General features: G+C 55.8%; 2 protein-coding genes across 4 annotated transcripts; both read left to right on the top strand.

Annotated features, from left to right (window-relative positions):
• The first annotated feature begins 1925 nt into the window (after positions 1 to 1925).
• On the top strand, positions 1926 to 4711 carry Hrurf (HR upstream open reading frame). 2 transcript variants are annotated; one of them, XM_052732812.1, is made up of 2 exons: positions 1926 to 2115; positions 4263 to 4595. In XM_052732812.1, the coding sequence occupies exons 1-2, from the start codon at positions 1941 to 1943 to the stop codon at positions 4556 to 4558; spliced, it is 471 nt and encodes a 156-aa protein (XP_052588772.1). In that variant the 5' UTR covers positions 1926 to 1940; the 3' UTR covers positions 4559 to 4595. The 2 variants fall into 2 exon arrangements, with proteins under 2 accessions (XP_052588772.1, XP_052588773.1); XM_052732813.1 differs by having other exon boundaries at positions 1987 to 2115; positions 4263 to 4711.
• A 16-nt stretch (positions 4712 to 4727) lies between these two features.
• Positions 4728 to 22854, top strand: Hr (HR lysine demethylase and nuclear receptor corepressor). Of its 2 annotated transcripts, XM_052732811.1 has the most exons (19): positions 4728 to 4857; positions 6072 to 6722; positions 7420 to 8209; positions 9681 to 9831; positions 9927 to 10114; positions 11933 to 12100; positions 13544 to 13633; positions 13785 to 13900; positions 15402 to 15483; positions 16382 to 16545; positions 16673 to 16909; positions 17136 to 17301; positions 17517 to 17586; positions 18061 to 18191; positions 18328 to 18447; positions 18546 to 18661; positions 20752 to 20916; positions 21296 to 21424; positions 21610 to 22854. In XM_052732811.1, the coding sequence occupies exons 2-19, from the start codon at positions 6111 to 6113 to the stop codon at positions 21670 to 21672; spliced, it is 3558 nt and encodes a 1185-aa protein (XP_052588771.1). In that variant the 5' UTR covers positions 4728 to 4857; positions 6072 to 6110; the 3' UTR covers positions 21673 to 22854. The 2 variants fall into 2 exon arrangements, with proteins under 2 accessions (XP_052588771.1, XP_052588770.1); XM_052732810.1 differs by lacking the exon at positions 4728 to 4857 and having other exon boundaries at positions 6055 to 6722; positions 11936 to 12100.

The following is a 22854-nucleotide window of genomic DNA, read 5'->3' as shown; positions in this document are numbered from 1 at the left end:
GGTTCCCTTGCATTCTCTCAAATGAGCCCATGCCCATTTTATGGGCGAAACAGCTCTCTGCTCTACAGTAGTACTGCCTGGCAGGTGGGCAAAGTCGGTCCTCCTGGAAGATCAGCCGAAGCCAGGGTCCCCAGGCTCTGCAAAGCCCAGGCCTGTATTTTACCATCTCGGCTCGCTCTTCCCTGCCCGACTTTGCCCTATGCAGATTTATACTCCTACCCCAGCCCAGATGTCCGAACCCTCCGCAGGCATGCCTCTGCCTTGCCTTGCTCACCGGGCGTGCCTCCCATGGCTGTTCATGAAGAGATTCTGTTTCCATCTTGAGTACGTCATAATGTTTTGTCCCTCCTCAGTCGTGACTTCAGAACCAGCCTTATTTTACTGTTGTATCCCAGCCCAGAATAAGTGGTTGAGGTATTTTTAGAACTGTGGGGTTTGGTGGTAATTGTCTGACTTCTGAGCTCAAACATCACCCCGTCCTCGTCCTCTGGGAAGCCTCTTTAACTCCCCAGCACAGGATTAGAAGTCATTTGCCGTCATGTGTGTGTCTCCAGGAGTGGCTCCTAGCCTCAGCCCAAGGCCAGACACCTCAGAGGCCTGAAGGAGGGTTGCAGCTGAACCACCACATACATCAGTGTCTTCACCCTCTTCAGGGTGGGAATGAACTTGTGCTTCGGTGTCTGTACCCTATGTCACCTCAGTTCCGCCACACAGATTTCAAACCACCTGCGTCTCTGATACGGCTTGATGAATGGCTGGCTAAAATTGTGTGACTACCAAGGCATCCTGAGGCCACACAGGAAGAAGTGAGCAGAAGTCCCAAGTTGTAGGCTGTTCTGAGCAAGCATACATGTGAGCCTGAGACTTGGGGCACTGGGTATCATAGGGGCATACCTCAGAGCTGCTCCGCCTCTCTGAGAACCGCCCAGGCATACTCCCAACCCAGCACTGGAGAGGGTCCCTGGCCCACCACTGATCCTCTGGCCTGGCCTCTCAAGGGGGAGGTGGGAGTTAAGCCATGTTGTTGCCTTCCAAGGGCCGCCAACCTACTTGATACCACAGTGCCTGGTCTCCTCGGGTAGGATCGAGGTTGGAAAGGACCTGACTCCATGAAGGCCAGTCCCTAGAACCCTTTCTGTGGGTCCTGGTCCTGTTCCCACAGCCTTCCCCACCCTTCCTGGCCTGTTACCTGCTTCCCTCTCTCCCTTCTGTCTCCCTCCGCCTCACCTCCTGCCTCTGTCACCGCCTCCATCACTGTCCCTCTGACCTGTGGCCCTTCTCTGTTCCAACCCCCAGGAACCCACGGCTGTATTTTTAGCTACTGTTCTCAGCAGCATACTAAGCCTCTAGATCGCACATGTAACCCTGGCCCAGGCTGAGTTGGGGGGTCCTGGGAGGTGCTGTCTCCACTGGCGGGGATTCAGGGCATAACTGCTTAGGTCCTTGTCCCTATTTCTCACCCAGCATCTGGGATTGGGGCGCACAAACAGGTGATCTTCATCTCACAAGGCTGGTGCCTAGGGCTGGGGGGATCCTGGGGGCAGAGCTGACATTGCTGGGCACACAAGTCCCCAAGCTCAGCCTGAAACACATTGGAAGCTAGATGGCGGTGGGGGAGGGCTAGAGAGAAGGAGGGCTCCAGAAGAGGAATTAGGTCAACGATGTGGGTGGGTGGGCCAGAGGAGAGGATAGCATCTACCACCGAGCTTCCTCCTGGCTCCAGCAGCATCTCCACACTTCCCTTCCCTGTCCCCTCCCCCTGGTCCTGGGAGATTTCTCCCGGTATCCCCCCCCCCCCGACTGCTCCACCGTGTCCCCCACCTCAGGCATGGCCACGGGGGTGGGGGTGGGGTGGGGGGAGGCCAGCCTCAGCTGTCTGAAGGATGGAGGGGCTGGGGAAGCAGGGCTAGGTGCCCAGACGGCCGCGTGTGTGGGAGGGGATGTCCTCAGATGCCCTCCACCCGGCAGTCCCCGCTCTGACGTGTGTGCCCCCCCTCTCCCCGCCCGGATTAGTGGCAGCTTGGCCTGACTCTCCGGGGCTCCTTCCCCCTCCCTGCCTGCTGCCCACCCCTGGGCAGGGGGCTACTCTGCCTGAGAGGCACTGTGCTTGCCCAGGTAAGGGGCTCTGGGGTGGAGAAAGGGCAGCCGGCTGGCTGCGAGTGAGGCTGTGCCTGTCAGCACGAGTGTATGTGTGTGTGTTAGCATGTATGTCAGTGAGGGAGGTGTCGGTGCGGGGCTGGGGCTGGACCCACGAGAGTCTGGGGGTGCTGGTCAGCTTGCTAGGTCCATGGTCTGGTTTTGTGACCACACAGCGGGTGGCTTTCCCCTCTGTGTTTGTGTCTTTTCTGTGTGTCCTCAGGCTGCTCCATCCTCAGGCACAGCACAGCCAGCTACAAGGACTCTGGCCTGTGCCATAGGCTCTCATGGAAGGGATGGGGAAAGTGGTGGGATGCGGGTGGTACTCCCGCCCCCCCCCCCCAACCTTCATCTCCACTAAACATTCCAGAAGACTGCCCTGGGAGCTCTGGTCTAGTCCAGGCAATATAATCTGACAGGCAGATATGGCAGCTGGGGGTGTAGGGGTGAGGATCTGTTCAGCTCCCCTGAGACAGTCCCGACTACCTTAGGGGAAGACAGCCACAGGCCCTTGGGACTCTGGACAGCCCAAGCTTCTCCTCTGGCCTCTTCCAGGCTTCAAGCCACAGGACTTTCCCCAAGACAACGACTCTCCCACAGGCCCCGGCTAAGGTAGGCCAGAGGCTTAGACAGGGACCACAGGTACATCCCAGCCCAGCACCTTGCCCAGGAGCCAGGCTCGGGGCTGGAGGCCAGGCTGAAGCCTTGGGGCTCCAGTCCCGGTTAGACCCTCCTTATTCATCTCCCATAGCACACTGGGGTCAGGCCACCTCCAAGGGAGTGGATAAGAAGAGGACTATGAAAAACTCAATCAAGTAAACAATCCCTGCCAGCCTGCCCCCACCAGACTTCGCCTCTGTGAAGGTGAGGGGCTAGGAAGATTTGTGCCAATAAGGCCTAAGTCTGAACAGTTTCCACTGTACGGATCTCCTCTCCCAAGTACCCATCCTGTCCTCAACAGTTGGTGAAAGGCTCCTTGCCTTCACCCTTGTCCCTTGGGAGAGAAAGACCGTTGTACCCCTCTTCAGCGATGGTGGTATGACTTGGGACCAGGTTGTGGCCACCAAAATTCACCCCTTCCCCAGGGATGGGGAAGTAGGCAGTATTGCTTCTGTTTCAGACTGGGCTCAGAGAGGCAGGGGAGTAGAGGGGCAGGAGTGGGTGCCTTCAGGGAAGGGAAGCACCCGTTGGGCGTGTGGGTTTCTGTGTGTGTCTGTCTGAATCTGTCTGTTTGTGTGTGTGCTCTGGAACCACCCCCGCAGAAGAGCAGGGATGCTTCCTCGGGTGGAGGGTGCCCTGTTTGCCCATTTCCTCTCCTACTCGCTGTTCCCTCCCAGGAGCCACTCCCATGGGCTCCTCTCCAGGCTGGGCCTGGGAGCACCAGGAACATTGAGGATGGGGCAGCCGAGCAGGCAACCCCAACTGGTGGTTCGGATGCTTGTGCGCTTCTGGTCCCATCACTTCTCTGGACACTTGGTAGAAATCAAGGCCCTTAGACCAGGGAACAGACCAGACGGCAGGCCCTCCCAGATTCCAAAGCATAACACTTTGCGTAACCTTGTGTCCTGAGAGGGATGCTGGGAAAAGGGGCTTGGGCAGGTGAAGATGAAGAATGAGGTAGGGAAGACACCAGTCACTGGGGTGTGCCCAGAGCTGGAAAGGACAGGGAGAGAGTGGTCCAGCAGGCACGGGCCTGCTGGCGTGGGTCGCAGCACCCATCACTGACCCGTGAGAACCCGACTGCCCCTGCCAGCTCTGGCACTGACCCCTCCCTGCCGCCCCGCCCTAGCACCCCGGGGGGCACCCCGCCTCACCGTGGCCTGGTCCGGCCCCTCCCGCCCTTTGCTCCAGTTCCCGGGCTTGGCACCTATAGTGGGGGTGCTGCCCGCCTGCCAGGCTCCGGGCCGGGCCCACGGGAGGGTGGGGCGGCTGGGAAGCTGGCACACTGCCCCAGGGGAGCCTCTCTCGGCAGGCGCCCGGGTGCCGCGGGGGGGAGGGGGAACAAAGGGCTCATTCTCCCCGTGCGCAGCCGGTGGCATCGCCGGGGCGTTGGCGGAAGCCCCCGGGGCTCAGAAGGGGGCAGGCCCAGGCGGGGCCGCCGAATCACGGGCTCCTGTTTCCCGCAGGGTGCTGGAGGAGGAAACCGGCGGAGCAGCTTCCCCACTCTCAGTTGCGCGTCTGGCGATGGCGATCAGAGGTCCTGCTGCGCTCTCCGCTGCGCTGTCCCTCCATTAGCCGCGCTGCGCGGTGCTGCGCCCTCGCTGGTGCCTCTCTTCTGGCTCACGGGATCGGCCCCCCACTTCCAGGCACGACCCCCTTCCCCGGCCCCTCGGCCTTTCCCCCCACTCAGCCATCTCCGACCGGGGCGCGCGTTCCCCCCGGCCCGGTTCCTTCTCTCCCTCCGGGGACACCCGCTCCCTAGCCCCGGCCCGACCCTCCCCAAAGCGCAGCACGGAGTCTCGGCGTCCCATGGCGCAACCCACAGCCGTGGCCCAGAAGCTGGTGCGGCCCATCCGCGCCGTGTGCCGCATCCTGCAAATCCCGGAGTCCGACCCCTCCAACCTGCGGCCCTAGAGCGCCCCCGACGCCCGGGGGGAAAGAAAGCGCGAGCGCGCTGAGCAGAAAGAGGGAGAACGCCCCGAAGCCGGCCCATGGGGAGCGAGTGCCCAGCGCCGGCCAGCACGACCGCCGCCCACACCGCGCCCGGCCTGTGAAGCCCAGGTAAACGCCGAGAGGGGGCGCCTTCTGGGGTACTTGTAATGGGGCTTTATGAGCCCGTTCCAAGGTGCAGGGGGGAGTGAAGTGCCCGTGCCACTCTGGACTGGATCTCACTCATTAACATGAAAGTGTTAGAATGCCCAACTAAGGGAGCTGGACCGCACGCAGGCTGCAGCTCCGAAAATTTCTGGCGCCTCCGCCAAGGATCCCGTATATCCATCCCTCTTGGGGCTTCCTCGGGCGGGCCAAGGGGACTGCTCCGGGAGAGTGCAGCTGATCTGGTGCCACCTGTCATCCTGGTCCCTCGCCTGCGTGTTCAATTTTCCCTCGCTTGCGTATCTCTGGGGCCCAGCCTGCTTTCCCCGCCTCCTTCCCTCCCCCCATCCAAGCTGCAGTTCGCAGCGGAGCCCGGCACTGTCCCATCCAAGTCTGAAACCTCTTAATCCTTTCTCACATGCTCGTTTACCCCTCCCCCTGGGAGCCCAGATCCTACCCCCCAGCAGCCGTCCTGGTACTGTGTTGGAGATGCCAAGACACGAGAGCCCACCAAGGGGCAGAGTCAGCCAGCCCAGGTGTAGGGAGAGACACCAGCCAGCAGCCCTGGCTAGCTGCCCTGCCCAGGGACTCCATCCAACCTGCCAGGCCTGAACATCCCAGTCTTGCAAGCCTGGTGGGAGCTGGAGATGGGGGTGGGAAAGCAGCACCCCCCAAAACCACAGACTGAGGTTTAGAAAGAGTCCTCTATGTCCCAGGTCCCACTTTTACACACGGGGACACTGGAGCCCGGAGGAGAAAATGATCCTCTGAACATCCACAGAGCAGGTGACACAGGGTCAGAGCCGGGATCCAGCCTCCCTCGAGTTGAGTCCTTCTGCTAAGATTGCCTTTTACAGGCTTGCTTCCTATCCATTTCCAAGACTTGTAACCAGATTTCTAGCTCCATAAGGGTAGAACCTTTCACCCTAGAAGTGACAACCTTCTGTTGAATTTGGACCTCCAAATTCAGATAGGGGTCAGAACTTAGGAAAAGGTATTAACTTCCGGCCATGAAGCCGAATCCCTTTGGCCACTTGTGGAAAGCTGCTTTGTGCCGTACCGTGGCCTGGCACTTGCTTTACTGGTTTGTTTGAGTCACTTTGGTATTCCCAGGGTGGTGCCCATGGTAAGGTACGTGGGGCATGTGCCTAAAGAGTTCATGCTTTGCCCTTATACTCCAGGACCCCCCCCTGGGAGAGCCCCATGAGGGCAGGAGAGTGATGGAGAGTATGCCCAGCTTCCTGAAGGACACCCCAGCCTGGGAGAAGACAGCCCCTGAGAACGGCATTGTGGGACAGGAGACCGGTACCCCACCACAGGATGGCTTGCGCCATGGGGCACTGTGCCTAGGAGAACCTGCTCCCTTTTGGAGGGGCGTCCTGAGCACTCCGGACTCCTGGCTCCCTCCTGGCTTCCCCCAAGGCCCCAAGGACACGCTCTCACTGGTCGAGGGTGAGGGTCCTCGGAATGGGAAGAGAAAGGCCAGCTGGCTGGGCAGCAAGGAAGGACTGCACTGGAAGGAAGCGATGCTGGCCCATCCACTGGCCTTCTGTGGGCCAGCGTGCCCACCTCGCTACGGCCCCCTGTTACCTGAGCATAGTAGTGGCCACCCCAAGAGTGACCCTGTGGCCTTTCGACCCTTGCACTGCCCTTTCCTGCTGGAGACCAAGATTCTAGAGCGAGCTCCTTTCTGGGTTCCCACCTGCTTGCCGCCCTACCTGATGTCCAGCCTGCCCCCAGAGCGTCCATATGACTGGCCTTTGGCCTCTCACCCCTGGGCATATTCCGGGGGCCAGCCAAAAGTGCCCTCTGCCTTCAGCTTAGGCAGCAAGGTGAGTGACAGAATAGTGAGTGCATGGGGTTCAGTTGTCCCTAGCCCTGAAGACAAACCGAAACACTGGGCAGCTCTCGCTCCTTGCCCTGCCCTGCCCTGCCCCTGGGCCACTTCAGCCATTGACTCACCCGGGATCAGGACTTAGAAACTGCCCGTGGAATGTGTAGCCTTATCCTGCGGGCCAAGAGTGGGTGAGAGGCACAGTCCTCATGGCCTGTTTCTGGGGCTCCTTCCTGACGGGCTATCCCAGATGCCTAGAATGAGATTTTTAAGTGTTTGGAGAGCAAAGATGGGCATCATAGTGTATGCCTATGAGACAGAAAGGTTGTGAGTCCCGTGCTAGTCTGGACTACATAGAAAGATCCTTTCTCCAAAACCAAAACAAACAAAGACCCATGTGGGTCCAAGCGGAATTCTCTCGTAGGTCCTGATGTCCTATCGCCATGGCAAGCATTAGCCTTTCAGCCTCTGGATACTGGAGGACTCCAAGAAAGCTTGGGAGGAGATCAAGGGGGAACCCAGGGTGGTAGGGGAGCCACCTAGGGAGGCACCACTTGCCTGCCAGCGTATGAGTTCACCGTTGACGCCTTCTACCTGTATTTTATTTTTAATAGTTGCTACTGTCAGTCCTGCTTGTTTCTTTTAAATGCCGAGAAGCTACGTTAGCATTAACTTAGGCCTTTCTCCTTTTTCAGGGCTTCTACCATAAGGATCCGAACATCCTCAGGCCAGCAAAGGAACCCTTGGCAGTGTCAGAGTCTGGGTTGTTGGGCTTAGCCCCTGGTGGGCATCTCCAGCGAGCTTGTGAGGCAGAAGGTCCCTCACTTCACCAGAGGGATGGGGAGACAGGCACCGGCAGGCAGCAGAATCTTTGCCCACTTTTCTTGGGGTACCCAGACACTGTTCCTCGGACCCCCTGGCCCTCTTGTCCCCCAGGCCTAGTTCACACTCTTGGCAACATTTGGGCCGGGCCAGGAAGCAATAGCCTTGGGTATCAGCTGGAACCACCAGCCACACCAAGATGCCCGTCTCCTGGAGCTGCCATTCCTACGGGCGGCTGTTGCTCATCCCACCTAACTGCCAGAGAGGGGGATCTTGGCCCCTGTAGAAAATGCCAGGATAGCCCAGAGGGGGGTACCAGTGGGCCAGGTGAATCCAGCGAAGAGAGGAGCAAGGTTGACTCCAGGGCCTGCCCCCCAAGCCATCACACCAAGCTTAAGAAGACCTGGCTCACACGCCACTCAGAACAGTTTGAGTGCCCAGGTGGTTGTCCTAAGAAGGAAGAGAGTCAGGCCACTGGGATCCGGGCACTCAAGAGGGCAGGCAGTCCAGAGGTTCAGGGAGCAGCAAGGGGCCCAGCTCCCAAACGCCCCTCCCACCCTTTCCCAGGCACTGGGAGGCAGGGGGCCAGGGCTTGGCAGGAGGTACCAGACACATCCACAGGAAGCAAGACGGAGGAGGCCCAGCGGCAGGAGGAGCAGAGAGGTAAGGGGATGGCAGGCCGGCTGCAGGGGCCCCGTTGAAGGAGGGGCAACAGGGCTGGGCCTTTACAGGGCACTGAAGTCCATAGGCCTTTGTGATGGGTCCTGCTAAGATGGCAGGGTTCCTTCCCGAACCACCATAGTTCTCTGGCTCTTAGGATTGGCCATCACAGCTTTCTAGTCAGCGGTTCCCATCCCCACCTCTTGGTGAGTTGTTGTTGTTGGCGGCAATTCAATGGCATGGTTCAGAGCAGGGGCTCCAGAGACAGCGTCTGCTTTTTTTTTTTTTTTTTTGGTTTTTCGAGACAGGGTTTCTCTGTGTAGCTTTGCGCCTTTCCTGGAACTCACTCTGTAGCCCAGGCTGGCCTCGAACTCGCAGAGATCCACCTGGCTCTGCCTCCCGAGTGCTGGGACTAAAGGCGGGCGCCACCACCGCTTGGCAGCGTCTGCTTCTTGACATGCTGATCAGTACCTGCGGCCTGAAGGAAGAAGTTACTTCACCTCTGAGAACCCTAGTTCCCTCACGTGTCGTGGGAGTAAAGATGGTCCCTACCTTATGAAGATTACAGGAAGGAACAGACGGCTCGTCAGGACACCGGAGATCTCATGGCACCTAGTAAACAATACGTGTCCGATGCCATGGTTATTTGCACCACAATTCCTAGTTCAGGCATTGCCTCTCCTGAAGGACCCCTGTCTCTTGGCCAGCTGAATCATGGAGAGTCAGTTTGGACTTTTCAGCATGACAGCCTTTTGGGTACATCATGGACTCTTCTGCTACACTGTGTCCTTCACAGAGGGTTCCAGCAATCCTGGAGCCAGATTGGTTTCTGCAGGATCACCTCATTCTCAGCCTCTTGGACTGCTGGGCCCAGAGGACTGTCTCTACGACCTGACCTTAAAGCCTCTGCACCTGGCGTGGGTCTGTCTGCATCCTTGCACGCCTCAGTCTGGGCTGGGGAGTTGTTGGCTCCTCTGCCGTCTTGGGTTACAGCACCTGTGTTCTGTGTTGAAACCCTGGCCTTCTCGCTTTCCGGTGCCCATCCATCCACGCTGGAATCATCTCCTCGGGGTGTCACATAGCCACTGAGCTTTTAGCCAACCTATCCAAAGTCTATACTGGCCGGATTCTGCACGTGTACAAGGACCATTGCTCGGGCTGCCCAAAGCTTTGGGTTGAACCTGCTAAACAATCCCTCAGCCTCCACCCCTGCCAGGGATATCTCTAGCCACTGTTCAGCCGCACGCGCGCGCGCGTGTGTGTGTGTGTGTGTGTGTGTGTGTGTGTGTGTGTGTGTGTGTGTGTGAAACTTATACCTGCCTGGTTCTCTTTCGAGTTCGGAATTAGTCCTCACAGATTTGGGGACCAGGGGCTGAATTGGCGGCATGTGGACAGGGTGGGTGCTAATTCAGGTCATTAGCTAACACAAGCCTCAGAAACCAGACTCCCTAAAGCAGCTGTATTGTCTCCTCAGGACCCCAAGATGGCAGGATTAGCCTCCAGGAATCCAGGCTTCAGGATACATCTTGCCAGGCTCACTTAGCAGGTATCACTCAGTGCCAGAGTTGTGTCCGGGCAGCTGGAGATGTAGGAGTGCTGACCAGCCACTCCCAGAAATCACAGAGGTGAGTATTGCTCCTGACTGTCACAGCCAGCAATGCCCCCTGCTCCCCCCACCGATGGGCTCCCTCCTCAAGCCCCCTTGCCCTCTCCTCTCCAGGTTGCCCCTGGAAGAGAAACAGTTGGAGGAGGAGGGTTCCTCTGCCAGCTCCGAGGAGGGAGGAGGGTCTGACCCAGAAGCTCCCTTCAACAAGGGGCTGGCCAAGCACCTGCTGAGTGGTTTGGGCGACCGACTCTGCCGCCTGATGCGGAGGGAGAGGGAGGCTCTTGCCTGGGCACAGCGTGAAGGTGAGCTGACCTCCCTTGTGGGCCTGCTCCTGCTTGTCTCTCCCAACCCATGTTTACCAGTGCTTCAGGGTTCTCTGGCCTGCTCAGGAGAGCTCCGTCCTTCTGTATCCCCATTCCTAACTTGGACTGGGGTTTCTGGCCCTGGGTGGGGAATCCTGCTGGGAAGTCTTAAAGACTTGACTCAGTCCGGTTCTCTGAGAACAATAGGGCTTGTAGGGAAACAGAGCCAGTACAAATGTCTCAAGAGCCTGGAAGGTGACAGGGCTTCAGAGAGGTAAAGGCCAGGGAAAGGCTCTAGAGTGATGAGACTCATGGGCCTGGAAAGCTGGTGGGATTCAGGCTGAGGGTAGAGACTCAGCGTTCAGCTGGGTCCTCAGATCCAGGCCACCCTTTCTGCGGCTCTTTCCAGCAATACTATGATCTTTGTAAACCACAGCCCCGGGCCCACGAGTTACTCCCTGCATGAAGATCCCCAGGGTCACCGTCGTACTCCAGACAGGGCAGCCCCTAGTTTGTTCAGTCATAAGCCAGCTCCTATAGGATCCTGCCACTCCCAGCCTGGATTCCTGGCATACACGCCACCCATCTTTCCTTTCCCGGATCACCAAGCTTGTCTGTGCCCTGGGGCCTTGGCACTGGCTGTTCCCTCAATCTGGAATGCCCTGATCATCCCTTCCTACCTGGTGGATAAGGACTTACTCATCCTCTGGGGCCACTTGTGAAGTTCCCCTGCACGTCACCCTCATCTTTCCATGGTCTTTTCGGCCAGGAGCTCTGGAGTCATGACTCTGTGGGTTGTATCCCTGAGTGGGATGTGCACTCTGGGAGGGCAAGACCTATTCCCGAGAAACTCGGAGTCTCCTGGGCCCACTTGGGACACCTTGACTGTGTGCTCGGCAGGGCCCTTTCCACCTACCAAGTCTGAACCTTGGCTCTTAAAAAAAAAAAAAAATTCCGCCGGGCGGTGGTGGCGCACGCCTTTAGTCCCAGCACTCGGGAGGCAGAGGCAGGTGGATCTCTGTGAGTTCGAGGCCAGCCTGGACTACCAAGTGAGTTCCAGGAAAGGCGCAAAGCTACACAGAGAAACCCTGTCTTGAAAAACCAAAAAAAAAAAAAATCCCTTCCTTTGGGTAAGGGCAGGAGTGGCCTCTGAGGGTTTCCTCTTTTAATCTGTTAAGTTCCCTGGAGGGAAGGCCACCTGAGTAGCTGCTGTGTCTTTCCATTTCTGGTAGCAGTAGGGCTTGGAGAGTGGGGAGGTGGGTGGAAAAATGTGCTGGAAGTGGTGGTGTGGCTTAGTAATACGGGCACACTGGGGAGATCCCCGTGGCAAGGCTGGGGGTGGGGCTGGCCTGGGGAGCGGAGGCCGCTACTGCCCTGGGAGTGTGCGGGAGAGGATGGCACTGCCAGACAAGTATGTGGAGTAAAGTATGAGGAACGGCCAAAGAGCCCCGTGCCTTCTTCTAGTGGCTCCGAGTAGAAATTGCTCTCGGCCTATCCCCTGTTACTTCCTATTTGTCAGTGGTTCTCAACCTTCCTAATGCTTCGACCCTTTGATACAGTTCCTCGCGTGGTGGTGACCCTCCTCCCCGTACCAACCATACACTTATTTTCGTTGCTACGCCATAACTATAGTTTTGCTACTGTTATGAGTCATAATGTAAATATCTGATCTGCAGATGGTCTTAGGCGACCCCTGTGAAGTGTCATTTGACCCCCCAAAGGGGGTGTCGGAAGGCACAGGTTGAGAATCACTGCTGCATGTGGCGGTCCTCCCCAGGGGGCGTGTCCTTGAGCCCTCTGACCCTGTTCTGTGGTCAGCAGGCCAGGGGCCAGCCATGACAGAGGACAGCCCAGGCATTCCACACTGCTGCAGCCGTTGCCAACATGGACTCTTCAACACCCACTGGAGATGTCCCCACTGCAGCCACCGGCTGTGTGTAGCCTGTGGGCGCACAGCCGGAGCTGGCAAGACCAAGGAGAAAGCAGGTGAGGAAAACCAGATTTGCTTTTTTGTTTGCTTGTTTTTCGAGACAGGGCTTCTCTGTGTAGCTTTGCGCCTTTCCTGGAACTCGCTCTGTAGCCCAGGCTGGCCTCGAACTCACAGAGATCCGCCTGGCTCTGCCTCCCGAGTGCTGGGATTAAAGGCGTGCGCCACCACCCGGCCAGATTAGCTTTTTTTAGGTGTGTTTATTATTTTATATGTATGTGTGTTTTGTCTGCGTGTATGTGTGTGTACCACATGTGTGCCTGCTGCCTGTGGAGGTCAGAAAACGGGGGTCAGAGCCCCTGAAACCAGAATTATAAACAGTTATGAACTGCCACAGGCTTGATGGGAACTGAACCCGGTCAACAAGTGCTCTTAACCACCGAGCCATCTCTCCAGCCCATTTCTTATCCACTTTTTAAAGAAGTTGAGTACCTGGGCACTGGGGGTGTGAGTTCGGTCAGTTCTGACCAAGCAAACAGGAGGCTCTAAGTTCAGATCCCACATCAAGTCTGGACATGGTGGCCTAGCACTGGGGGACCAGAGACAGGCAGATTCCCGGAGCTCATTGGCTAGCCAGCCTGGCTGAATTAATGAACTCCAGGTTCAGTGAGAGATCTAGCCTGAAAGGATAAGGTCCACACACATACATGCATGTGCGTGTACACACACAAGTGCGCGCACACACAGAAGTCAGAAGCCCTCTGCTTCTCACTTTGATCAGCTTCCACGTTAACACAGTGACATTTTCTGTGTAAGAATAACTCAGAGAGCATCAGTGACCTGCCCAAGGCCCCAAAGCAAGTCCATGTTATAGCCAAGATTTTAGACTCAGGGCTGCTGATTCAGTTCCACCCTTGGCAAGGTTTTTAGCTTTTACTCCCTTGGCTCAACTTGACCACCTCAGGTCTTGGAGTTTCCCAGGGTTCCAGTAGGCATGGCTAAAAAGAGTTCTAGAGTCAGATACATTCTTATATGACCACCCTGGGATCTTCAATTAAAAATATTTATTTATTTATTGACTGATGATTTATTTATTTATTTGTGTGTGTGTGTGTGTGTGTGTGTGTGTGTGTGTGTGTGTGTGTGTGTGTGTGGCAGTCAGAGGACGTCTTTTGGGAATCAGTTCTCTCCTTCCACCATGATTCTTGGGAATCAAACTCAGGTCCTTAGGCTTGGTGGCACGCGCCTCTACCTGCCGAGCCATCTCACAGACCCCCACCTTCGGATCCTGCAAAGCATGCAGTGTATGCATTCCAAAGCCTCTGCATTCCAAAAGCAAAGGATTCTATGATGTTACATAGACCCAGCCTTCCCAGCAAGCACTTGTCCTGTGGCTTGCTGAACTCCTGATTTACATATCATGTATTTGGCCTTCTTCCTTGACCTTAACCTGTGGTTACCTTGCTTTCTGGACGTGCAGCGCCTCTCTTCCTACCCCACAGGCTCTCGGGAGCAGCACACAGAGGAGTGTGCCCAGGAGGCTGGGCATGCTGCCTGTTCCCTGATTCTGACCCAGTTTGTCTCCAGCCAGGGTGAGCCATCGTGGAGGGGTGGGGCATGCAGTGGGTGGGTCCTGAGGGAGACAGTCATACTGTCTCGTTGTTGTTCCTGACCCTGGTGACATGGTCTCCCGGTTGGTGAGGCCAGGCTGCTCCATCTCCACCCCTTCTTCTACACACTCAGCGCTGGCAGAACTGAGCACTGGGATGCACCAGGTCTGGGCCAAGTTTGACATCCGGGGCCACTGTTTCTGCCAAGTGGATGCCCGAGTGTGGGCCCCTGGGGATGGGGGTCAGCAGGTAAGAACCAGGGCGTGATCCGAGTGACAAGCACCAGCTGGGCGGCCCCCAGGATTGGGCAGTGTGCATGTATATGACTGACCACGTGGGGTGGGGTGGGGTGGGGTTGGCCTTCCTCTGTTGGTGGGGATGAAGAGGGACGTAGAAGCTGGTGGAACAAGCTATTCCCCACGTTTGCAGGAAGCAGGATCCCAACATTGACTCCAGTATGTGTCTGTTCCCTCCATCCCCTACCACAAATCCTCTCTCCCTGCTTCCTAGAGTTCTGCCTCACCTGGTTCGTCTTCGAGGCCAGCCCTCGCTACTTTATCTCACCACTGCCACCCCAGCCACGGGTCCTTTCTGGCTCAGTGTCAGCCCACCCTCTCAGTAGCCGGGGCACCTCACTCATGGCAGGCACTGTACAGGCACTCAGAAAAAAATTTTTTTTCACTTTAAAAAAATTATTCCCTTGAGAAAGAGTTAATTCTGGGTATGGACACTTGACATTTTTTATGTGGGGGAGGGGCACAGCCCATGCCAAGGCACACACACACATGGAGGTCAGAGGACCACTTGTGAGAGTTGGTTCTTCCGTTTCTAATGTGTGGGTTCCGGGGATTCAACTCAGGCTTGGTGGGTGCCCTTACCTTCTGAGCCATCTTGCTGACCCTATAAGGGTATTTTATGAACTGGGCATGATGACACATGTCTTAGACAGTGGAGGCAGGAGAAACAGGAGCTTGAGACTAGCCTAGTTAACACAGGGAGACTGTCTCATAAAAACCAAGAGCTGGGATGTAGCTAGGTGCCAGAGTGCTTCCTGGCGTGCCTAAGGCCCTGGGTTCCATCGCAGCATGGAAAAATGGAAGGTACATTTTATTGTTGTGTGGAGTTTGGTTTTTTGAGACAAAGTTTTTCTGTGTAGTTTTGGTTCCTGTCCTGGATCTCGCTCTGTAGACCAGGCTGGCCTCGAACTCACAGAGATCCACCTGGCTCTGCCTCCCGAGTGCTGGGATTAAAGGCGCGCACCACCCAGGGGAGTTTGTTTTTTCAAAGATAAGGTCTTTCATCCCAGGTTAGCTGAGATTTGTAGTCCATCTGCCTTGACCTCCAGAGTACAAGGATTACAGACGTATGCCACTATACCTGGTCGAAAAGTACATTTTATATACCAGACATTGCCATATATCCATTATAGACAATTCAGAAAATATAGATAAGTAAGAAAATAATGCTGACCTCTTAAGTTGCCATTAACGTTTTGACCTTTCCCAGTTACTTGTCTGTGCGTTTATTTGTGTCTGCTTTAACACATGTTTAGACCATGCCCTGTAGAGAAGTACATAGCAGTTTTATTTTCTCTATTAACTCTACATACAGTAACCTTTCACTCCCTTGCCAACAACTTTAAGACTTAGAAGAGCACATTGTTAATTCTTGAACATTGAATTCAGTTGTGCCTACCAGTTTTAAAATCTCTTTTGGGTTCGGGGTGGTGCTGGTTTATGATGTTTAACAGAAAGAACCAACAGAGAAACCCCCCCCAGCTCCACAACCTTCCTGCAATGGAGATTCCAACAGGACCAAGGACATCAAAGAAGGTGAGTGCCTGCCCCACCCCCATGCCCCTTGGATGGGGAGTACAGGAGGGCAGTGAGGAATAAAAGTCTCCGGAGGAAACTTGGCAACACCTTGGCAATCAACTCCCCTCCCCCTGCAACACATGAAGCAGAATCTCCATCCCTCATCTCACGACCGTGCCCTGACTCCTCCAGCCAGACCTCCTATTATTTATTTATGCATTCATTCGTTTATTGTGTGTGCGTGGAGACATCGGGGATCACTCTCCACCTTAGTCCCTCGAGACAGGGTTTCCCTCTGAACCTGAAGCTAGGTTGGTGGCCAGCAAACTTGAGCGATGCTCCCCGTCTCTGAGTCACCCCCTCCCCAACCCAAGAGCTGAGGTGGCTGTTTTTGGTTTTTGTTTGTTTTGCCATGGGTGTTAGAGATTTGAACTTAGATTCTTATGCTTACACAGAAATGCTGTGCTTACCTGCTGAGCTGTTTCCCAGTCTCAGACTCCCATTCTGAGCCACTTTTTTTATATATATATATAATTTATTCATTTTTTTTTTTGCTTATGTGCGTTGGTGTTTTGCCTACATGTAGGTCTGTGTGAGGATGCCAGATCCCCCAGAACTGGAGTTATAGACAGTTGTGAGCTGCCATGTGGGTGCTGGGAATTGAACCCGGGTCCTCTGGAAGAGCAGCCAGTGCTCTTAACCGCTGAGCCATCTCTCCAGCCCCTGAGCCCCCCCCTCTCTTAGAGGCTCTGCAACGTTTAGGAAGGCAGTGGTGGGATGGCACCCAGACAGAGCAGAGTAATGTTGGGGTAATGCTGAGGAGAGATCAGGCTTGGCCAGGGGATGAACGGACATCTCTTGGAGATAAAGGCGAAAGGCCAAACGGAAAGTTGCTCACCATTTTCTTCTCCAACAGAGACCCCAGACTCCACTGAGACCCCAGCAGAGGAGCGTGCTAGCCGATCACCCCTTCCTTGTCCCTCTCTCTGTGAACTGCTAGCCTCCACTGCGGTCAAACTCTGCCTGGGGCATGAGCGGATTCACATGGCCTTTGCGCCCGTCACCCCGGCTCTGCCCAGTGTGAGCAAGGGCTCAGAGGGAGGGCTAAGAGCCTGAGGAGCCGAGGCTGGGGGGTCATGCCTATGTGGCTGAATAGGTCCTGAGCCTTCTTGCCTCCTCCCCCACCCCCATCCCTGCCTCCCCACAGGATGACCGCATTACCAACATCCTGGACAGCATTATTGCCCAGGTAGTAGAACGGAAGATCCAGGAGAAAGCCTTGGGGCCAGGCCTTCGAGCGGGGCCAGGCTTACGCAAGGGCCTGAGCCTGCCCCTGTCACCGGTGCGAACCCGGCTGTCTCCTCCTGGGGCTTTGCTGTGGCTGCAGGAGCCCAGGCCTAGGCATGGCTTTCACCTCTTCCAGGAACACTGGCGGCAGGGCCAGGTAAGCTGGCCTGCCTCTCCCTTCCCAGTGCTATGGCCTCACCTGCCTCACAGGGTCCTGGTCCCCAGGCTCAGGGTGCCCTGGTGTTCAGAGGGAGCGACAAGGTTGGTCTGTTCCCGGCCCCTCCCCCGCTGTTCTGGAGCTGCCACAACATGCCCCAGCCTGACTGCCATGAACTCCCCCCTCACCCCCCAATTCTTGTGTCCTTCTTTCTTCCCCTCTGCAGCCTGTGTTAGTATCGGGCATCCAGAAGACGCTGAGAGTTAGCCTGTGGGGAATGGAAGCTCTTGGGACACTTGGTGGCCAGGTACAGACACTGACTGCCCTCGGGCCTCCCCAGCCCACAAGCCTGGACAGCACAGCATTCTGGGAAGGATTCTCTCACCCTGAGAGTAAGTATTCCTGACATGGGGTAGAGGGAGCTGGGAGCATGTCCCTGAGGGGGTCAGGTACCAAGGGAATCCTTGGTAGCTCTAGAGGCAGCTAGAAGCTAGGTTTGAGGTAGACACTGAACTTAGGTACGGCTGCCACGGGGACAGGAAGGAGTCTCTGGGCCCGAAAGACTACACCACAAGATAGGGTCACTGACATCTATCTCTTTCCTTAGCACGTCCAAAGTTAGATGAGGGCTCCGTCCTCCTGCTGCACCGAACCCTGGGGGACAAGGATGCTAGCAGGTATGTACAGTACCAAAGACTAACCCAGCCGCTGGCAATCTTCTCCTCACCCGTAATGTCCAGGCTGTCTAAAGGGGCTTAGAATGGAAGTCTAGTTAGAGCAGGGGACAAAGGGGATGGAGGGTCTCTCTTTGGGGGAGTGATAGAAATTCCTGTGGGAGGGGCTGGAGAGATGGCTCAGAAGTTAAGAGCACCGGCTGCTCTTCCAGAGGTCCTGAGTTCAATTCCCAGCAACCACATGGTGGCTCACAGCCATCAATAGTGAGGTCTGGTGCCCTCTTTCTGACACACAGGCACCACTGTATACAAAATTAATTAATTAATTAATTAATCTTTAAAAAAAACTATAAAAAAAAAGAAAGAAATTCCTGGGGGGATGGACTTTGCCCTCTGAATGTGGGAAGCTATGATGGGTCTCAGGTGTCTGAATTAGACTTCCTATGCATGATTCCCCCTCCCAACCCCTTTCCCCAGGGTGGAGAACCTTGCCTCCAGCCTTCCACTCCCAGAGTACTGTGCCCACCAAGGGAAACTCAACCTAGCTTCCTACCTCCCCCTGGGCCTCCCCCTGCATCCATTGGAGCCCCAGCTCTGGGCAGCCTATGGTGAGTGCCCTCCCACTCCCGTCCCTCCCTACCTCTGCCTTATCTAACATCTTAGGGCACAGGGGGCATCTGTGCCTTAGGGCTGACACTACGTCTCTTATTTAATCCCAACTATCCTCGCTCTACCTCCATGCAGGTGTGAGCCCACACCGTGGACACCTGGGGACCAAGAACCTATGTGTAGAGGTGTCTGACCTAATCAGTATCCTGGTGCACGCCGAGGCACAGCTGCCTGCCTGGCACCGAGCACAGAAAGGCAAGTCCTTGGGCTGGGGACACCAGCAAGTCAAACTGTCAGTGATAATGCGTGCCTTTGCCTACCCTGGGCTCACCTGAGCCTTCTTTCTCCTGCAGATTTCCTCTCAGGCCTGGATGGGGAGGGACTCTGGTCTCCAGGTAGCCAGACCAGCACTGTGTGGCACGTGTTCCGGGCCCAGGATGCCCAGCGCATCCGTCGCTTTCTCCAGATGGTGAGGAGGGAGGGAGCTCAGAGCCCACCCCTTGTCCCTGCATAGCCAAGATGTTCATTGCCCATGTCTTGTGTGCTCCTATCTCCTGTGACCTTGCTGCTTACCCTAGTCCTGAAGGTGAGTTAGCCAGACTCAGGTAGACAGGTGCAGAGAGAGCAGATCGGAAGTCTGATTTCCTGGTGGGGCTCAGAGAGGAGAGGATAGAGCAAGGAAGTCAGAATCTACTGAAGAGATGAGGCAGTAACTGTAGAATGGGCATTGTGTTAGGGCTTTGGTGTATTGTCTCAGTGGGTATCCTCTTCCTCACTCCTGAGCTAGGAAGGGACAGCTACTTTCCCATTTTATGGGTGGGAAAACTGAGGCTTAGTGGTAACCCTGGGATCTGAGCTTACATTTATTCTAACTCTAGGTTACTACCCTGTGTTCCTCTTGGGAGCAGGAAGTCTCTCTCCCCTTGCTCAGCTCCAGGGCTAAGAGACTGGCAAACAGCTGCTCCCTTTCCTGTAATTCATACTGTGAGGAAAGACCTCTAGGGGAGGCACTGGCCATGAAGAGGGCTGAAGGAGGAAGGTGGGCACACCTACCTACCAGGATAGGTACCTAGTGGTAGAGCAGGGAGAGAAGAAGGCAGAAAACTCCAGAAGGACAGGGGAGATGGGAGGCCAGGGTATGGTAGGCTGAGAGAGAAGAGTCATGCGCTTGAGGCTAGCCTAAGCTATGTAATGAGACCCTGTCTCAAAAATAAATAAACGAGCCAAGCATGTTGGCATATGCCTATAATCCCAGCACTTGAGAGGTAGAAACAGGAGGATCAGAAGTTCAGGGTCATCCTCAGCCTATAAGGTTAGTTTTAAGCTAGCCTGGGTGACGTGAGACCCCTGTCTGAAACTCTCCCTGACTACTGCCACCAAAAATAATGATACTAAGTAAAACAAATAAATGGTTGAGGTGGGCCTGGTGGTTTCAAAGTCCAGCCGAGTCCCAGCTGTCCTAGAGAAAAGACGTAAGTGTCACCCTGCTAAGCTGCACACAAACATGCCGGTGTGGATGTGGCGTTGTCCACCATGCTCTGCACACCGGCACACACATCTGCAGATACACACCCAGATGCTGTGACTTGCAGAGAGGAGCCGACAAGAGCACCATCTTGAACAGATGGCCTTGTCTGCTCTGGGCGTGGTTGGCTGTTGGCAGTCCCATATGGCCCAGTGGGGTGACTCATGGGGAGGTCTGAGGGGCGCTTTCTCACTGGGTGGCCTGTTACTACTATAGCCCCAGGATGGACTCGAATCTTTGGAACCAAGGAACCTTGGCATCCTCCTGGGACTCCTCTAGGGGATGTGGTTCACAAGCCTCCCCACCCCACCCCACCCCTGCCAGTACCCTTTCGATCCAGGGACAATGGCTGAGGTCCTAGCTGAAGGGGGTGAGTTTAGCTGGTGGCCAGTTGGAGCATGATGTTGGCGCTCACCTCTGCAGGTGTTCCCTGGGCACCTCTTCCGGTCTCCACTTGTCCCTGCCTGCCCATGGAGCTCCGACTCTGCCTGGGCTGATGATGGTTCCCATAGCTCTGCCTGCTGCCGGGGCCTCAGCCTGTCCACCCACTGCGAGTCAGAACTTCTGTGTGGCCCTGCCTTTTCTGAATCCTGGATCGTCTCCCTGGGGAAGCTACAGTTTCTCCACAATTTGGCGTATAATGCAGGCTGTTTACAAAAACTTAAGAATTCCTCGTGAACACGGTTATGAATGGGGCTTGTACAGGACATCTTCCTGGGTTTTGGAGAAAGGGGCCAGTTGAGAGAACAAGTGGACAGGCCAGGGTCACAAAGGCTGTGAAAGGCACATCCTAGGAAAAGCAGAGACTCAGATCCCTCCTCCCCAGCTTGAGTGTCTTTTGCTCTAAGCTTCTTGCAGCCCAACCTGGACCTACCCCCATCCTTTACTACCAACCCCTCTCTCTCCTCTGCCTGCCCTTCAAGACAGCTTCAGCATCCTAGTGCACCTGGGCCTCCAAAGAGACCACACCCCTTCCTCTCTGGAATCCCTGCCTTCATTCCCATGGGTATTCATGTCTCTTTCTCTTCTTTAAGGTGTGCCCAGCTGGAGCAGGGACCTTGGAGCCCGGCGCCCCAGGCAGCTGCTACTTGGATGCAGGATTGCGTCGTCGTCTAAGGGAAGAGTGGGGTGTGAGCTGCTGGACTCTGCTGCAAGCCCCTGGAGAGGCGGTGCTGGTGCCTGCTGGGGCACCCCATCAGGTGCTTCCCTGGTGGGTGGGGCTTAGCCGAAGATCAGAAGTAGCACGGACACCTTATCAGAGTCATGATCACACAGCCTTTTGTGCCTGGCAGAAAGCTAGGCAGGGCAGGAGGCCATGGAGATGGCAGAGCTGAGGGTCTTGAAATCTTCAGAGCTATGTGGAGCTCTCTCCAGAGATCTGATCTAGTCTTAGCCAACTCACTCAGCACACCAGCATCCCCCAGGTCTTGTTCTGGCTATGTCCCATGGGATGCCTGGTACTGTAACCAGGGCTACTTCTTTCTGAAAGTTGGATGGGAAAGTAGACTTCTGTGGTCAGAGGGAGAGTGGGGCTTGAGCCCCAATTCACCTTCTCGCTTTTGTTCCCCCGCGGCACAGGTGCAGGGCCTGGTGAGCACAATCAGTGTCACCCAGCACTTCCTGTCTCCTGAGACCTCTGCCCTCTCTGCTCAGCTCTGCCACCAGGGAGCCAGCCTGCCCCCTGACCACCGTATGCTTTATGCCCAGGTGAGTGTGATACTGGCCAGCTCCTTGAGGTACAGCCTCAGTCGGAAGAACAGATCTGTCTGAACTGAGTGGGCCGCTAGCCAGATAAAGGTGTCCTTGAGAAGGATAGGGAGTGGGAACGTGAGGGTGGGGGCTGGAACATGACTAAAAATTCTGTCTTTTTTTTTTTTTTTTTTTGTTCCTAGATGGATCGGGCTGTGTTCCAGGCAGTGAAGGTGGCTGTAGGGACATTACAGGAAGCTAAATAGGGGATCCTGATGCCTGGAGGGGTGGGTGGTGGGCAGATAACCCAAGTGCTACGCATAATTTCAACAAGGAATGGTTACTGGGGGATTTAGAGGGTGTGGGTCCGTTCCACAAATATCACTTGGGGCATCAGCGGGGAACCCTGTCCCTCCCCTTGGCCCTGGCCCTAAAGGCAACAACTGGAGTGCCACTGAGTGTCCACCTGCTCCATCGTGGCCTCCCTCTCCATGGTATCAGGTTCATACCAGGGGTCAATGACTCCTTCCAACCCCTGTACTCCACCCCAGGGGATGGACACCCTTCCTTGGGGAAGCTGGGGAATTGTTTTGGCTTAATCAGCACTCCTTCTGCTGCCTCATCCTGTGTTGTCCCTGGGCCCCCAGCTACGCTACAGCTCAGTGACCATCATCCACACGGAGCTGCTGGATAGCCCTTCTGACTGTAGGTCTGCTGGACTGGGAGCCACAGAACTCTTCCCTTACAGAAGAGCTGTGGAGCTGGGGGCAAGACGACCTCAGTTAACGGCCCAGGCTGGCTGGAGGGAACGACATGGGCATGCCATTGTGTTCCTGCTTCTACCTCTCTGTCCCCAGTCTGTATTAAAATCAGTTGTTTGGTGACGGCTGCCAGCATAGGTTGACCTTACTCTGCCGGCCAGAGGGCTGGGGAGAGAAGGGCAACAGAAATCTGCTCTGGAGCAGAGGCCAGTGGACAGGGGGAATAGGGACAGGGGAACCCGGTGACAGAGACCTCAAATACCACTGCCAGATCTTTGGGAGGCCTGGACCCCTGGAGCTTTCTGGGGACTGAAGATGTTCTTGACTGTCAGCGGAAAAGGCAGAGTTCTAGGGTGCACTGGGACGGCCTCCCTGGGTGGCATCAGCCTGTGGAGATTACAAATCCCCCTGCCTCTGCCCCACCTGTCCTGTGTGCTCTGACCCGGAGAGACAGGAGAGCCCTTGCTCAACCCAGCTACTCTTGGTGTCCAGGCCCCCGAGACAGAGCTTCACTGCCTCAGACAGCTGACCCCCTACCCCGTGGCCCTTCTGGTAACGCTTGGCTTTCTACCTCTCCCCTGTGTATCTCAGCCGCACAAACACGCCAGCTCTTGTTATACTTAACTGTTCCTGCTGTGGTTTGGGGATTTTTTTTTAATTAAATAAACATTTTTATTATAAATATAA

The sequence above is a fragment of the Peromyscus californicus genome, unplaced genomic scaffold (genome assembly GCF_007827085.1).
Source record: "Peromyscus californicus insignis strain IS unplaced genomic scaffold, ASM782708v3 Scaffold_12__1_contigs__length_115047231, whole genome shotgun sequence".
NCBI lineage: Eukaryota > Metazoa > Chordata > Mammalia > Rodentia > Cricetidae > Peromyscus > Peromyscus californicus.
Note: the sequence above shows the minus strand (reverse complement) of the source record. Positions and strands in the feature narration are given on the sequence as shown.